This window comes from Myotis brandtii, unplaced genomic scaffold (assembly GCF_000412655.1).
Source record: "Myotis brandtii unplaced genomic scaffold, ASM41265v1 scaffold896, whole genome shotgun sequence".
Classification (NCBI taxonomy): Eukaryota; Metazoa; Chordata; class Mammalia; order Chiroptera; family Vespertilionidae; genus Myotis; species Myotis brandtii.
This window is the reverse complement of record NW_005371677.1, coordinates 628,345-646,533: the sequence shown is the minus strand read 5'-3', so window position 1 is coordinate 646,533 and position 18,189 is coordinate 628,345. Positions and strand designations below refer to the sequence as shown.

General features: G+C 37.9%; 1 protein-coding gene across 7 annotated transcripts in view; it reads right to left on the bottom strand.

Moving 5' to 3' along the window:
• RB1CC1 (RB1-inducible coiled-coil 1) overlaps nt 1–18,189 on the bottom strand; it is a 53,702-nt gene that overhangs the window by 21,811 nt on the left and 13,702 nt on the right. For 6 of the 7 annotated variants that reach the window (XR_001360418.1, XM_005885175.2, XM_005885176.2 and 3 more), the window contains 7 exons: nt 14,919–15,103; nt 14,601–14,787; nt 14,435–14,516; nt 13,884–13,945; nt 10,489–10,592; nt 9,700–9,826; nt 7,710–9,610 (listed from right to left, as the gene is read on the bottom strand). Coding sequence is in view for 6 of the 7 variants with exons in the window: in XM_005885175.2 (XP_005885237.1) it covers nt 7,710–9,610; nt 9,700–9,826; nt 10,489–10,592; nt 13,884–13,945; nt 14,435–14,516; nt 14,601–14,787; nt 14,919–15,103 (2,648 nt within the window). In the remaining variant the exon portion in view is untranslated. Of the gene's footprint in view, nt 1–6,119; nt 6,400–7,709; nt 9,611–9,699; nt 9,827–10,488; nt 10,593–13,883; nt 13,946–14,434; nt 14,517–14,600; nt 14,788–14,918; nt 15,104–18,189 lie in introns of those variants that run through there. The other variant, XM_014532466.1, reaches the window with a different exon arrangement.

Below are 18,189 nucleotides of genomic sequence, written 5' to 3'. Positions count from 1 at the left end.
CTGCCTGCCTGCCTGATCGCCCCTAACCACCTGTCTGCCTGCCTGATCGCCTCTAACCGCTCTGCCTGTTTACCTGCCTGCCTGGTCACCCCTGCTTGCCTGCCTGCCTGATTGCACCTAACTGCCTCTGCCTGCCTGCCCAATTGCCCCTAACCGCTCGCCTGCCTGCCTGCCTGATCGCCCCTAACTGCTCGCCTGCCTGCCTGATCACTCCTAACCACCTCTGCCTCAGCCCCCGCCACCACGGCTTCGTCCAGAAGGATGTCCGGAAGGTCGTTCAGCTTTCCAGTCTAATCAGCATATTACGCTTTTATTATTACAGATTAGTGTCACCTTACCTGAAGTCCCCTTCTCAACAAGCTGATTGTTCTCAACCTCTCCACCATTTCATTACTCCCAGACCCATTGCTACATTCAAATCCCATGTTCCAAGGGAAGTTAAAGGAGGAACTGCAATTCCAAGAGGTTTCATTTATTTTGAAAGAAACATAGGAAATATGTATGGAAATAGATCCAATGGGAGTTAGACAAACAAAATGTTTAAACAAGCCAAAATCATTTGTATAAATGTAATGACCAGAGATTCTAGATTAAATGTTACCTTTCAACAGTTTATAAGGTTGGCTGCCTGAAACCTGGTCCCAATGGCCAATATTAAACAAAAATAAGAGGCCAAATGAGATACGCTAGACCACAGGCCAGGTCTAACCTGCTATTATCTGTTTGGGTAAGTACAGTTCTGTTGGAACATAGTGAAACCCATTTATATTGTCTCACTCCCGTTTTGCTACAAGAGTAAAGCTGAGTAGCTCAGATAGAGACCATCTGGCCCACAGAGCCTAAAACATTTACAATGTGGCCCTTTACAGAAAGTTTGCCAACCATTCTCTACAGTGTAGATGAGTCTACACCAATGATTCTCAAAGTGTGATTGATCCACAGAACAATCTGGGGGTAACTAGAACACATTCAGGGGATCAGTAAGGTCAAAACTATTTTCATAATAATACTAAGATGATATTTGTCTTTTACACCTTGTTGACATTTGCACAGGTGATAAAACTGCTGACACCTTCACATAAATTGAAGACAGTAACACCAAACTGAACTTTTAATCATTATATCCTTTACTTCAAGACACTCAAAATGAAAAAGACAACAGGTTTATTTTGAAATATATTGATGTACTAAAATTATTAATATTATTGAATCCCGGCCATTAAGTATACAATTTTTTAAATATTCTATGTGACAAAAATGACAAGCATATGTAAAACACTTCTGCCACTTACAAAGTATGTCTGTCTCATGGGAAAATACCTATATAATTGTTTTGGCTGTATGCAGAATTGGCTGCTTTTTTCATGGTATACATCAGACTTGGGTTTTTGGCAGATAATTTTAAGAAAGTATAAAATTGAGCCTATTATTTTAATGAACAACTGACAAACTTGTTACCAATGAAAAAAAATGTGACTCTTTAACCCTTTGAGTGCCAACCAATATCCTAGGAACTATGCTAAAATTGCCAAGGCATTTTTGCTGATGTTACAGCAGTTTAGGAAAAAAATTATGAATCGCAAGTAAATGAAGTTACATATTCAAAAACTTAAGGAAACCTTTACTACATTGACATATTTAGCAATATCATTATCACTAATAAAAGCAAATTTAGAACTGGACACCATTTCGAAGCTTTGATAGCGCTCCCGGCACTTTTGGCGAAAGACAGGAGGAGCGCGATCGTGCTATCCGGCACTCTAGGGGTTAAAAAGTTTGTCTCTGCCACTATGAACTTGAGAGCTTCCCAGTACCTAAGATCCGTCTTATAAAATCCATAGGTATATTAACAAATGTGATTTCTCTGTTAATAAAATGTATCCACATCTGCAAGATCTGCACTACAATGAACCAGTGTTTTCCAAATGACCACTTTATTATGCTACAAAATCATGCATGAGTAAAATATCCAAAGTGATAGTTCAATGAACATTAGCATAAAGATTATCTTAAAAATCCATTGACATGGGTTCATATTCCACAATGAAACTAATGCTTAGGAAATTATCAGTTGTTGCATTCTGATTTAGTATCAAGGAAAAATATCCACAATTATCTGAAAGGCTATTTAAATATCCCTCTTTCCAATTTCACATAAGTGAAAGGCTGGATTTTCCATATACTTTATTTCCATTTCTAATACAGAAAATATTGATAACCCATATAAGCAAAATCACTTCGGAGTCCTTAATAATTTTTGAGTATGTAAAAGGGTACTGATACCAAAGTAAGAACCATTTACCCTTGGTTTCTACATATTTAAAGGGTAATACACACACAAAGTGTGCACACACACAGAAAAATATGATGAAGTCTACATGTGACCAGCAAATCCTAACATATTTACTATATGTCCCTTTAAAGAACAAACTTCCTGGCCCTTAGTCTACAGGAAGGCATCCAAAGAGTGATGGTAGCAGGTGTACTGGGAATTATTACACACCTGGGAGAGGCCGGAGAATAATCCCTTCAGCACAGCTTTGAGAAACACCTCAAAAGGCTCTCTGCAGGGCAGGGACGGCAGAGGGAAATAAAACCACCAAAATGTAATGAATTTCCATGGAATAGCAGGATTCTGGAGTGGCAGAGGCCAATTACTCACCCTTAACCAGAGACATGATGTGGTGCCATTACAGACAGCACAGAGCAGTACTCAGGTCTGACCCAGAAGTCTTTGGCACTGGCTATCTCTAAGGTTACAAATAGAACGGGTCGATAAGACTTATTAAAAGTGTTTTTAAAAAACTTGTGTGCAGAGAGCTAACTTAAATCAAAAGACTCACTATTCCTCACTCAATTCCAGTATCTGTTGGTCACCAACTACAATGCCAAAATGTTATACTGTTAAGTCTTTTTTCTAACCCTCACCAAAAGCACCTGTGGCAATTTTCCAGGTGAGTATATATTCAGGGAAGGTACTTAACCAATTTTGGGGGACAACTGAGCACTGGCTCTGAGGGGATTCTAATGCCACTGAGATCCACCAGATTACTGATGATAGAGAAGTCTGGGCCCAGTGGGCCCCTCATCAGAGGTAAGAGATATCACCTACATCCAGAATCTGCAGTAAAAAGCAACTGATGGGGAATCCCTGTTGGTCTCCTAACTCATAGAATGAGGACGAAGTAAAATCCCTAGAACTGTCTCTCCCTTCAAACCATATAGGGGAAGAGATTTCTATCACATTTTTATTTGACCTAAGTATATGTCCTGAATAAAACATATAAAAGCATGCAACAGATTATCGTAAATTTAACCGGTAGTGACTCCAGTAAGTCTGCTGTTTCACATATGATATCTTTCCTGGAGCAAATCAACAAGGCCTAGTGGCCTGACATGTAGCTACTGATTTGGTGATTTCTTTCCCATCTATACCTATTAGTACAATTCAGGGGTTGACAAACTTTTTTTTTGGGGGGGGGGGGGTCAGTAATTAAAAATGTTAGCCAGGTGATCTCTGTCGCAACTACTCAACTCTGCCAAAATCAGCCACAGGCAGTAGGGAAAGGAACAAGCATCTCTGTATTCCAATATGGCTGTACTGACAAAAACAGAAACAAGCAGCGGGTTGGACTCCCACAGGCTTGGTCTGTCAACCGTTGGTGTAGACCACAAGCAGCAGTTTGATTTTACCTAGAGACATCAATATACTTTCACTGTCTGATCTCTGGGTTATAGCAACTCTCCAGTCCTATTAAAATCTAGTTTGTTTTCTTGCTAGTCCTCAAGATACCACATTATACATTTATGGCAATATGCTTCTTAAACCTAGTAAAAAGGAAGAAGTAACTACGTGAGCTAACCAGGGAAAGACGTTTATTACCATAGAGTGAGCAATAAAGCCCATGAGAAGTTAGAAGCTGGTCAGCACAGAAAAATTTCTAAGTATCCCGGGGTCTGGGCATGTGAGATGTTCCTTCCATGGTGAACAAGCAAGCTGCCATTAGGTGAGCATCCCTGAATTCTGGGTGCAATATATAGTACATTTGGGTATGCTGCTGTGACTCACTTACCAAATAACTTCTAAGGTGGCCTGTTCTGCGAAAGATCCACAGCAAGAGACACTCTTGCAATAGGTCCAAACTATCACGCAAGCTGCTTTACCCCTTGCGCCATATTTACCAGCGGATACTTGAAGTGTCTGCAGCAGGAATGGATACTGTATGAAACTGTTAGCAAGTCCTAAGACAATCAGTTGAGACCCTTAGGATTTTTGGAGCTGATAACTATTTTCCTCTGGTAAATGGCTTGCTACTGGGTCTATACAGAAACTGAAAGACTTCATATGGTCTCCCAAGTTACCACGTTACCTGAGTTGTCCATCATAAAGTAGATACTAACTCATTAACCGATGAGGCACTCCATCATCAAATAGATGTGGCATGTATGGGCTGGAGCTTAAACAAATCCTGATGGCACAAGTAAGGTCCAAGAGGTTCAGGTTCCCAAGATTCTTACTCCTGCTACATTGCTTCTTTTCTCTCCATCACAAGTATGGCATTCAATATGGGGGTGGAGGGAAACCAACCAAGCTGGTTTCCTCATAATTCTGCACAATATGCTGACACTATTCAAAAGCACAGTTCAAGTATTAGAGCCCACTGAGAAGTGATCCTGAAGAACAGCAGTGAAGGAAAATCTTCCCAGTAGCAGTATATCAAGCAGTGTACTTGGAGTTGCCTAGGAGAAATGGCCAGGACTACAAATCAAGTGATTCATGGATATTAGCCAAAGACTTGACTGGACAGCAAGGGACTTGGAAGGAACTAGACTGAGATCTGGTGACAAGATTTGCAGAAGAGAAATACAGGTGAACCTCCTGAAATGGGCACAAAGCATAAGGATCTGTAAGTCCTCTGAGTATATTATGTCCCACTTTGAGGAACCTCATAATCATCAGATGGGCACGTTGAACATTCTGTATCAGTCGAATTCTTTAGCCACACACACCAGTCCTGTTCAAAATGCTAATGACATGCAGTGAGATTATGTATGGGCTCAGCAAAGGGGGCTGTCACTAACACTGAGCCCCCAATATTTCAGCACTTCCTCGGGAGATGAGCCAGACACTTGGTGACAGGTCAACTACCCTTGACCACTTCCACCATGAAAAGTAATCTGTTCTCACAAAAATAGTCCATTATTCTCTTTCCATGCCCACAATGTTTCTACAAGAAAAACCATTCCTGAACTTACAAAATGCCTTATTCACTGCTATGGTATTCCACTAGAATTACTTCTGAAGAAGGGATTTTACTTTACAGTGAAAGACGTGCAGCCATGGACTCATGCCCATGGGAGTCACTAATCTCACCACGTATGCCAATCCCTAAAGCAGCTGGCCTAATACAACTGTGGACCAAACTACTCAAAACTCAGTTACAGCACTCAATGGGTGAAATTTTGCATGGCTAGAGTAAAGAATGCATACATGCTCTGCATCTACCTCAGTTGCAGGATTGATCCCTGGCCCCAGTCGGAATGCAAACAGGAGGCAACCAATCGATGTGTCTCTCTCACATCGATGTTTCTCTCCCCGCCCCACCACTCTCTCTAAAAATAAATAAATAAATGGGAAAATATCCTCAAGTGATGATTACCAAAAAATAAATAAGAGTCAAATGAAAAACTACAGCAAGTATATTATAGGATGGACCATTAATGACAGTCTTCTCAGATCAACAAGTAAAATCAGCTGAGGTAATGTCTAAGGTAAAAAGTGGGTGTGTAATAGAAGCAAGTTATAAATACCTACTAGAGTTACAAGGCTAATTACAGCAATAAAGACTATAGGACTTAAGACTGCATAAATCAATCAATCTTCATCTTTTTTCTTTCTCCCATTTCCCTAGTACGTAACGTGTTGTGATAATGGTAGTTAACCCTATATTTCAGCATGCAACTTGCAGAATATCAAAAAGAGATGTAGCTGTGTAAAATGAATGGACATCTCTGGGATGGCTAGAATGGTCTAAATTTGACTCTCGCCTTTTGAAGACAGGGTTTGGTAATCTGAGGAGATATGAGGCATATAAGCTCAATCACGTTAGACAGAAACATAACATTGCAAGTATCTTTATTTGGAAGTTCAATATGGGTAAAAGAGATTTGTGATTAAGTTTAAAATGAGGTATACAGTGCTAGACTGGCGTCATCTTGCCATTGCTCTCACCTCTTTTCTCATCTGCAATGTAAAGCAGATTCTATATTTCCCAGAATCCCCTTTATAACTTCAGGTTTGCCAATGAAAAGAACAGGTACAAGTTTGGAGAGTAGAAAAGCAGCCCAGGCTAACTCTCCAGGGGTAGCTGTCTCCAGATGCAGTTTCACAGGAGCCTCCTGCCAAGAAAATGAGAACTACCCATTGTGTGCTGCAGATGGAGCCACATCACTGGGGCTTGAAGAGATTCTTGAATGTTGCAGCAGCTTCCCAGTGAGCCATGGAAAACATGAGCTTTGGTGTGTGCTTAATGTCTCTTTTCCTCATATTTCACTCAGCATTCTCCTGGCCTTCAGTAGTGACTACTTTGGCCTTACCTGCCCCAGTTCTATAAAACATTTCATGCAGGTTCTAACTCCTATATTACACCCTCTAATTCCCATAGAATACAGAAGAGGTTTAACTGTACACCAATATATATTACACAGCAGAGACTCAATCACAAGTGACTGTGCAAAAGTGGTGAGGCGAGAAACAGAAATTCAAATATAATGTACATATAACTATAAATATATTCAACTGGAAGAAGGAATGATAGAACTAATCGATAATGTTCTATAAACTTTTTATTAAGCCATAAAATCCTTCAATAAATTTTAAGGAATAGAAAAACCTGAGAAACATTTTCTCTAATAAAAAGTTGTATTAGTAACAATAAAAGTACAAAAAATGCACTATATAAAACCTGGGATTTAGAAACATCTTTTGAAACACCAAAGAAATAAACGAAGTTGTAATATCAAGAAAATAACAATAATGAAACTATATAGCCCCAATCTAGAATTTAACCTTTACTAAACACTGCTCAGAAAAAAAACTGTTATCTTTTATACAAACACAATTTAAAAAGAGAAAAAATAAGTAATTTTCAATTGAAGAATTTTGGGGGGAAAACTTCAAATAAACCAAAGAAAATTTATACCCTAACCGATTTGGCTCAGTGGATAGAGAGGTGGCCTGCAGACTAAAGAGTCCTGGGTTTGACTCCAGTCAAGAGCACATGCCTTGGTGGCAGGCTTGATCCCTGGCCCTGGTCGGGGCGGGTGCGGGAGGCAATATTTCTCTCTATTCATCTTTCCCCCTCCCCTCCACTCTCTCTAAAAATCAATGGAAAAATATCCTCGAGTGAAGATTAACAAAAAATGAAATTTGTAAGAAAGGAAAAAGAAGCTCTTGAAAATATTTTGAAATTTTCAAAAAAAATTTTCCTCTAGAAATCCAAAACTCTAATCCATTATTAAAATCCACTATAGATTTTCAAAATGTTTACAATAAACATTTTTAAAAGTTTTTATTTCATAAATATATCTCAATTGCTACATTTACCTAAGATAAATGAATAAATCAAGGTACTGTGCTTGCTTACACACAAAATTGACATTCGAATCACCAATGTTTTTATTTTATAATCACAGACTAAAGTTCTTACCTTTTTCCTATTTGGTTCTCAAGATGTTTAACTTTTTCTAATAACTCTTTCTCAACAGCTTCTCTCTCCAATTTAAATTCATTTAGGGCCGTCTGAATAGCTTCTTCTTTTTTACTATTAAGCTTCTGAATTAACTCTTCTCTGTCTTGTTCCTGGTTCATTATGAATTTCTCTTTGTCTTTCTCAAGTTTCTGGATAACAGCTTCATACTTCTCTTCTTGTTGGGTGAGTTTTTCAGCTTTTTGTTTTTCAAGCGCACTCAATGCAGAGTCCAATTTACCCTGCAGTTCAACTATTTCTTCTTTCAGGTTTTTTTCTATTTCAAATGCTTGATGATGCAATGCTGTTACCTGGTTTAATTCAGCTTTAAGCATATTAGATTCTTCTTCATGTCTACTAATTAACTCTGAAATACACTGATCTTTTTCAATTGTCATTAAAGTTCTTAGCTCTGCCAAGCCCACCTGATAATTGTCATTGTTATCCTGAATCTTTTGGTTTAGTTTACTTATCTCTGTTCTCAAATTTTCCGTCTCTTGTTCAAGGAGAGATTTTAAGGTCTCATTCTGCTGGGTTCTACTTTCTTCCAGCAAAATTTTTATTTCATCAGTTTCTGCTTCCTTCAATGCAAGTTCAACCTCTAACTTACATCTCATATCCGACAAATCTGAAACCTTGAGTTTTAACTCCTGTAGCTGTCGCTCTTTTTCCTGGATAATTGTGGCATGGGACTCTTGTATCTGATCAATTCTTTGTTGATTTTCATTTTTTAATTTCTCCAAAGAATCTTTGTGGTCTGTCATAACTTTCTCGAACTCCTGTGTGTGCCTGACATGGAGGGTGTCCTCCAATTCCCTTAAATGACTTTGCTCTAAGCTCTGCAGTTCTGTCCTCAACAACTGGATCTTCTCATCATTTTCAACGTGGAGCTTTTTAAAGTCTTTTAACACTCTCTCTCGTGACTCCTTCAGTTCTTTAATTTCACAATTTTGAGTGTGCATTACGTTTTCCATTTCTAACAACTTCTGGTCCTTTTCATTCTGCAGGCAGATGATAGCTTCTTTTTCATGCTTAACCAAAGCAAATTCATTATCTTTATTTTGTAACACCTCCTCAAGGCATACTAAGTCTCCTTTAAGCTTTTTAATTTTGTTTTCATTTTCTTCACTGTCTTTTATTAGTGCATCAAGTTTGTCTTCATAATCACTTTTTAAAGACTGCAATTCTTTCTGATGTTTTTCATTTAGTGTTATTTCCACAGAATATTTTACCTTTTCAATAATGTTTCTTATTTCCATTGCTATACACTTTAAAGAATTTGAGAAGTCACACTGTTCTTTTTGTACAAATGTTCTGAAGTGGCAAAGGTCTTCCTTGATGGTTTGTATAGTTAATTGTGAGTCTTGGGCAACAACCCTACATTTTTCCAACTGGACATTTAGAGACACATGATCTCCTGAGTCCTCTTTACCACATATATTTGTATCCTGCATACGTCTACTATCTATTGCATTGATAACAGATGAATAAAGTGATTCCACCATCATTTCTGGACTTTGTGGATCACTTATAGGATTAGGAGATGATAAATTTTCTTCTATTACAAACTCATTCACAGCAGACATAAAATCTGATTCAGGACTTTCTGCTAATGAATCCAAATCTAATGAAACTTGGTGAATAGTCTGTTCTCTGTTTGGATGGGGGATAGTTTCAAAATCAAATGTATGTGCATCAATGCTATCTGGAGACAATTCTTCTAAGGGACATACTGCAGGACATAAGGGATCCTGCACAGTGAGTGGAGGAGGAGTTCTTGGTGAGGTAGTTGTTGTAATTCCTGTTGCACTTTCTACTCTTGGTGAGGAAGTCGACTGTGGGGATGTCTGACTCATGGATGCCTAGAAAAGAAAGAGACAGGCTTATATAGCTGCAGCAATATCAACATTTTACACTAATAAAGAGAGCCAATTGAAAGAACTTAATTTGCCTTTTGTTCACTCAGTAGATCTGTAATGGTCTGTGACATTTCATCCAAACTTTGTGCTGCTTTTACCAAGTTATGTAGAGAAAGTACATGCTGGTGTAGAGGTTCAAAGTCACAGAGTAAGGGGACCCTGAAACAAAATGTAATCAAATTAGATTTCTGATTTCTTAATTAAAAGATGAATTAAGTATAACCAAATATTTTAACCTATGTCAAAAATCACTACTGCAGCCCTAGCCAGTTTGGCTCAGTAGATAGAGCGTCAGCCTGTGGACTGAAGGGTCCTGGATTCGATTCCGGTCAATGGCACATGCCTAGATTTCAGGTTTGATCCCCAATAGGGGGCATGCAGGAGACAGCCAATCAATGATTCTCTCGCCTCATTGATATTTCTGTCTCTCTCTCCCCCTCTCCCTTCCTCTCTGAAATCAATAAAAATATTTTTTAATTTAAAAAAATCACTACTGCATTATCATCCTTTTTCAATCATTACCAGAAAGAGCTAAAGAAACCTAAGACATCATCATTAAAATATTAGAAATCTCCCACAGTATGCGAAGCAGAGTGACTACTAGAAAAAAAATTAACTGCACATAAGATATTAATTTCCTTATTTTCTGATTTTAATAGTCCCCAGAAATTTCCTAAAGTAGTCATAGGAGGGTCAGTCTATCATAAAACAGTTCTCTATCCTGGCATCTCCTAGGAGGGCTGGTGCTACTTTCCACAGTTCCAGAATGATGTAAACAGAGTAAGGTGATATCTACAGTTAAAAATACTAATGACATTTACCTGAGGAATGGCTGAACTTCTGAAGGACAAAGTGATTGCAGAAACTGTAAATCTTTTAATGAAATATCTGGAAGCTCACAGTCAAACTTTCGAGGTTTCTGTGTCTGTACAAAATAATAATAATAATAATTCACCACAAAATATACGGATAAATTAATAAATGGTCTCTTACTATAATCAAATTCAGTAAAACAAATAAACAAAAATGCTTCAAGTGATCTACTCACACTTAATAGAAAAAAATAAATGTGAAGAACTAGTCAATGACATGATATAATATTTTTCTGAGTCTTGAATAACTGGGATACACAGTTGTTGATAATCAACTGGTGTATTTGTTCCTGCCTTTTGTTTTCAGCATCTTTTTATGGAAATTCTAAGATTTCTGTCAACATTAAAGGAATCATTTGTTTCACTAGTACGTAGATTATTTCCAAATTTTTCCTTGACCTATAAAATGATCATGAAGATCTATCTATCTGGCTCTAGCCCTATATCTACTCCTATCACCTGTTAGCATACCTTGTTGTTTTAACATGCTAAAAATCATTTTTTCCCATGTAACACTTCCTTCCTTGCCACTTTTAAAAATACAAACCCTTAGCCCTAGCCCCGTGGTCGGCAAACTGCGGATTGCGAGCCACATGCGGCTCCTTGCCCCTTGAGTGTGGCTCTTCCACAAAATACCACGTGCGGGCGCGTGTACAGTGCAATTGAAACTTCGTGGCCCATGCGCAGAAGTCAGTTTTCGGCCTGGGTGAGTCTATTTTGAAGAAGTGCTGTTGATATTTGGCTCTGTTGACTAATGAGTTTGCCGACCACTGCCCTAGCCCATTTGGCTCAGTGGATAGAGCGTCAGCCTGCAGACTAAAGGGTCCCAGGTTCAATTCCAGTCAGGGGCACATGTCTGGGTTGCGTTCTCAATCCCCAGTAGAGAGCATGCAGGAGGCAGCCAATCAATGATTCTCTCTCATCATTGATGCTTCTATCTCTCTCCCTTCCTCTCTGAAATCAATAAAAATATATTTTAAAAAATAAATTGCCCTAACCAGTTTGGCTCAGTGGATAGAGCATCGGCCTGAGGACTGAAAGGTCCCAGGTTCGATTCCAGTCAAGGGCATGTACCTTGGTTGTGGGCACATCCTCAGTAGGAGGTGTGCAGGAGGCAGCTGATCGATGTTTCTCTCTCATCGATTCTCTCTATCCCTCTCCCTGCCTCTCTGTAAAAAATCAATAAAATATTTAAATAAATAAATAAATAAATAAATACAAACCCTAAGTCAATTAAACAAAAATTCTGATAAGTGCTACCATTTCCTTATAATATGGCTAAGAAATGCACCTTTAAAAATAACTCAATTTGTTTCCATCATTACCTAAGCAGATTGAGAAGTGTCAAGATGCTCTTCATTAAACAGAGTTTCCTAGATAAATAAGTGTGGGAACCCTATTAAATCACTCATTCTTGATATTCAAAAACGCATGCATTTAAAGCCCTAAGAAAGCCTGCAGCACAGAAAATGGTTTAATAGCTAAGCAGAATGTCTAGGGCAGTGATGGCGAACCTTTTGAGCTCGGTGTGTCAACATTTTGAAAAACCCTAACTTAACTCTGGTGCCATGTCACATATAGAAATTTTTTGATATTTGCTACCATAGTAAAACAAAGATTTATATTTTTGATATTTATGTTATATATTTAAATGCCATTTAACAAAGAACAATCAACCAAAAAAATGAGTTCGCGTGTCACCTCTGACACACGTGTCATAGGTTCGCCATCACTGGTCTAGGGGGGAGGAGGGAAATCTACAGCATTTCCTAAACATCTTTGACCGTGAAGTCTGGTTTAGAAATATACCAAACTTATTTTTCATGGTTTCAATTAAAGCTACTTGAAGAATCACCCTATTCTTATTTGTTGAAACATAAATGAAAGAAAGGGGGTCGATGGGTAAGAGAATGAAGATAGGAAGAAAATAGGCGAGGACAGGAGAAAAAGAAAAGGCAGGAAAAAGGGAAAGAATGAAGGAAAAGGTAGAGGAGAAAGAGAAAGACAAAATACAATTAAGAGAATCTAGTCCTATCAATCTTAACAGTGTAGTAAGACATCCCGTTGAGTTACGAAGACTCTAAATAAAAAACTATAAATATATTTTAAAGCTTTATAGCAATTGGTGTTTTTAAAGCCAAAAGCTTTTTTATGTTGATAAAATATATAGAGATAGATAGATATATAGATATCTACACTAATAAAAGAGAAAATGCAAATTGACCATACCTTCGCGACGCCCACCAGCCAATCAGGAGTATGCAAATTAACCCAACAAAGATGGCAGGTTAATTTGCATACACAGGTGCCAAGTGGCCGGGGACGAGGCGGAATGCGTGCAGGCGTTCTGCACCGCCCCAGCCGCTCAAGACCTCTGGGCAGCATGGGAAGGCAGAAAGGTGGCTCCGGCCAGAGCGAAGTCGGTGCCGACAGCCAGGAGAAGGAAGGTCCATTCTTGCACGAATCTTTGTGCATCAAGCCTCTAGTATATGTATAAAAGGCTAATATGCTAAGTGTCTGTCCGGGTAATGATGTCACGAAGCAAGGCCTGCCTTCCTCTCCCTAGCAACTAGCTCCTTGGAGTTTCTTCAGCCCAGGAACACAACTTGCTTTATAACCAGATGGAAACATTTTACACTGTAAACAAATGTTTGTGAAGCGTTATCCTGTGCCTCATCTCATTTGATCCTCACAGAAGTCCTAGATCCTAGAGTAGGTAGATAGGAGACTCGGTGGGATCCTATTTTCTTTTCATTAGCCGGAAAACAGAGATTTAGAAAGCTTAGAAACTTGACCCGACTGATAAGAAGAAATGGTGGACCTTGAAAATGACTTGAGGTTTACTCACTGTGCAGAATATAGTCAAACACTGCTGCAGTTAAATATTTTACCCTTTGTTCTCCCTGCGTGATCTATAATAATAATCTGCTTTTTGTTCATATTTACTGCTCTGTTGCTGACAATTATCTGAAAGAGAAGTTGGGGTACTTCACTGGGCTGAAAAAAGTTTAGCTAAATCAGAAAGCAGGTCTAATTAAGCAAGTTTATTCTATATCTATAAAAGGCTAAGTTAACTTGCGCATGCATGATACATATAAAGCTCTCGCTGGCGCCAATCGCATGCGTGTGTTTCCATCTGTCATTGTCAATCGTGAATTTGGTTGAAACTTCTATTATAGAGAACGGGCAAATAGCGGTATTAAAATATTTCTTCTAATTAATTTCCTTTCAACGTGCACAAATTTGTGCACCCAGCCACTAGCATTCTGATAAATACCACTATTTCTGAAATAAAGGTTTGAACACATACAAAATTTTGTCATGGTTAGGAAATAAATACATACACAAAAGGACGAAGGCCAGGAGTCCAATCCTCTAAATAGGCGATTTCTTAAAAAAGACTTCCCTGTAGAAAGAAATTAATACGGTTATAACTTTGAGATAAAAAAAAAAACAAAACAAAAAAAACCCCTCTGGTTTGTGGAAAAAAAAAATTGACAATACTTCAAGTTTAAAATTAATAATGGATTCAACTCTACAGTCCTTAAATATTTCTATGGATTTCAATGCTAATTAAAATCAGATACATGCGCCCTGACCAGTTTAGCTCAGTGGATAGAGCATCAGCCTGCAGACTGAAAGGTCCCAGGTTCGATTCCGGTCAAGGGCATGTACCTTGGTTGCGGGCACATCCCCAGTAGGAGATGTGCAGGAGGCAGCTGATCGATGTTTCTAACTCTCTATCCCTCTCCCTTCCTCTCTGTAAAAAATCAATAAAATATATTTTTTTTAAAAAAACAGATACATGCTATATAATGCTGTGTTCATATTTATAGACTAAAAACAGCATTTTTTACTAAAAAAAATAAACAAGTTATTAATGAAGAACACTTACTAAATAATTTCCCAAAGGATTCCCTTTTTGACTTTTCAGCTTCATATAATCGCTTTCCATCTGTGACTAAAGCACCAGCCCACTAAAAGGAGGAAAGCTTATGTTAATATCACTCACAAATTTATTAAGACTCACACCCAATTAAAACAGAATTCAACTTGCATACCTCCCTGTAGTGTTTTATGAACATTTTTCTCCTTACAACTTCAACAACAGCTAAGCAGTACATCTGAGGAACTGTACTAAGAGCTTCAACAATTTTGACTCTTTCTAACAGCTCTATTACGAGGCGAAGTAAAGCTTGCAATTTCTCTCCATCTTGATCAGCATGAAGCATTACAAAGCAACACCACCTATAGAATGAAATTTACAAACTATAAAAATAATCTAATTTCAATTTAGTGGCAAGAGAAAACACTCCACCACTTGGGAGAAATCAAACATCAATTCTAAACATCCTAAATAAGATAACAAAATCACTTACTTCAATCTGACATGTAGGTTAGTTGCTAGCTCTTGTTTGGCAGTGGTACACTTCTGTTTAATATCCAACAGTTTTCTATGATTTTGCAACATAATCATCAATTGGTTTGCATGACTCAGGCATAAATCAGGTAATACAGATGCATCCTTCAAGTTTTCAGCTCTCATCTGATTAGCTAAAAATCCCTTTGAGAGAAAATATTTTAAAAGGTATTAACTTGGTTACATGAGAGACATGAACATTCACTTAGGAGAAATATCTTTATGTTAAATAAGAACTGTCTTACTTTCAAAGATTGTAAAATCTACTCTTTGAATGTGGAACATGTGGTCATAACAAAAGATTCAGTTTTTGAGAAACCTATATTCTTAATTCTGTTCCATTGTCATTCTAGAAAAAAAGTTGAGCCCAGGGAGATAAAATAACTTATCCAGATACATTCAATAACTTAATTAGAATTAGAAAGTATGTTTCTAGACACCTACTACACATGGGTGGGTAAGAGCATGATATTAAATGAAACATGATCAATGATTTAAAGCCATGAAAGAGTAGCTGATTTAATCTTGACCAATGATATTTAATTGTATATTATATACTTCCTCATATAAAAAACAATTAACTTTGCGCTTTTTATTGAAAAGCCATTCCTCTCAGTATTTCTGGACTATCTTTTGTTCCACTGACAGATACATGTTTTGTGCTATCTTTAGAGCAATGACTAAACCAGGGATGGGCAAACTTTTTGACTCAAGGGCCACAATGGGTTCTTAAACTGGACCAGAGGGCCGGAACAAAAGCATGGATGGAGTGTTTGTGTGAACTAATATAAATTCAAAGTAAACATCATTACATAAAAGGGTACGGTCTTTTTTTTTTTTTAGTTTTATTCATTTCAAACGGGCCGGATCCAGCCCGCGGGCCGTAGTTTGCCCACGGCTGGACTAAACTGTACAATTTTACAGTGTATTTTATTATTTGGTAGAAAAAAACTTTTTCTTAGCTATCCTCACTCATTTATTTTCATTGGTGAACTTTACATCATTTTGTTAAGTAGGGAAGGGATTGGCTTTAGGCTATAAATTTAGATAGATGTGCCATATTTAAAAGTCTTCTTTTGTTCAACCAGCCAAATGAAAGCCCAACAGCGAACACTTTAAAAATATGTTCAGAGGTTATAATTATAATCTATTGATTAGGTTATTACTAAGTATTTTTATTGTGTTTATAGGGTTCTTTTCCTATTCTATTTACTAGATAATACATTACAGAAGGTTTCGGATTTGAACATTCATCTGACTGCCATACTTGCTGTATAAAAGATTATCTTTCTAGGGATTTAACCATACTGATCAGCAAAGAACAGCAAATGTGTCTTCCTAATTTCTAGTAGTTCTCTCCATTTCATGTTATTCTAAACATCATGCACATACTTAAATTTAAATGATGTGTATTTAAAATTAAGTCAAAATAGTTTACATAAAAAAAATAAGACAATTTCAATAGTAATTTTATCTTACTTTTCTTTCAAAATGGAATATACTCAACTGTGGCTATACTTTTTCTGTAACTTAATCCATTTAAAAATAACATACTGCTTTTATCTCCTGTCAGTCTTAATAGGTTTTTAATTACTTTTTACTTAATCCAAGAAAAATAGAGAATCCCCAAATCTAAATTCTGGACCATTAATAAAGGATTTCCTGACACCAAAGCCACATTATTTGTAATACAGCACACTGAGAGAAAATACACCTGATCCAATCAAGACCTAAAGATCAGAAAAAAACATGCCTGGGCAATGTTTCAGTTCTTTAGGCTGTGCCTAAAGAAATACCAATATAGCCCGACGGGCATGGCTAAGTGGTTGAGTGTCAACCTATGCCCGGTGAGGGCACATGCCCGGGTTGTGGGCATGTGTGGGCAGCATAGGAGGTAGCCGATCAATGATCCTCTCTCATCATTGATGTTTCTCTCTCTCCTCTCTCTCCTCTCTCTCTCTCTCTCTCTCTCTCTCTCTCCTCTTTTCCTCTCTGAAATCAATAAAATATTATTTTAAAAAAAGAAATACTAATACAGAATGTCAATAGAAAAATTAAAAATAATTCCTCTCTGAAATCAATAAAATATTATTTAAAAAAAAGAAATACTAATATAATACAGAATGTCAATAGAAAAATTAAAAATATACTAAAAAAAGCCTTAGCCAGTTTGGCTCAGTGGATAGAGCGTCAGCCTATGTACTGAAGGGTCCCAAGTTCAATTCCAGTCAAGGGCACATGCCTGGGTTGCGGGCTCGATCTCCAGTGGGGGGTGTGCAGGAGGCAGCCGATCAATGATTCTCTCTCATCCTTGACGTTTCTATCTCTCTCTCCCTCTCCCCTCCTCTCTAAAATCAATAAAAATAATATAAAAAATAAACTAAAGAAATACTAGAATATGCACATAAAGATACACTGGGATATTAAAATAATGTTTGTAATAAGAAAAATGAAAATAACCTAAATGACTATCAAAAGAAGTACAGTTAAATAAATTGTTTGATTCATTTTATAGAGGGTTAAAAGAATGACAATGGAGAAGAAACAAAAGATCAAGAATTCAGAGTTCTGCCTCTAGTGATGGCAGACTATGATGTAACAGTAATGTAAACCAACCTTCCCATGGCCTTAGTTATTAGATATCCAAGAAAGCAGTGGAGTCAGACATATTGAAGGCGCCAGGATTTAGGAGGAGGAGGAGACCTGAAGAGGTGAGTTAGGCAACTGGGAATGCTTTGCCCTAGAGACAATTGCTGATGCCTGAAGAAGAACCCAAAGCTAAGAATAAGGTTAGCAATCCTTCTGATAGTTCCTTGTGGAGCTAGAAAATAAAAAATCAGACACCAGTGCCAGCCAAAGAAAATGACAATGGAACACACTTTGCCAAATAAAATAACAATGGAACACACCCCCAAAAAGCTATCTATCTATACTAATAAAAGGGTAATATGCTAATCAGACCAGACATCTTCCGGACATCCTTCTGGACATCCTTCTGAACAAAGCAACGGCTATCTCTCTCCATCTATCTATACTAATAAGGTGATCAGGCCAGCAGGGGAGAGCAGTTAGGGGGATCAGGCCAGCAGGGGAGAGCAGTTAGGGGCAACCAGGCCAGCAGGGGAGAGCAGTTAGGGGTGACCAGGAAAGCAGGGGAGAGCAGTTAGGGGCGATCGGGCAGGCAGGCAGGCAGAGAGGTTAGGGGCGATCAGGCCAGCAGGAAGGTGAGC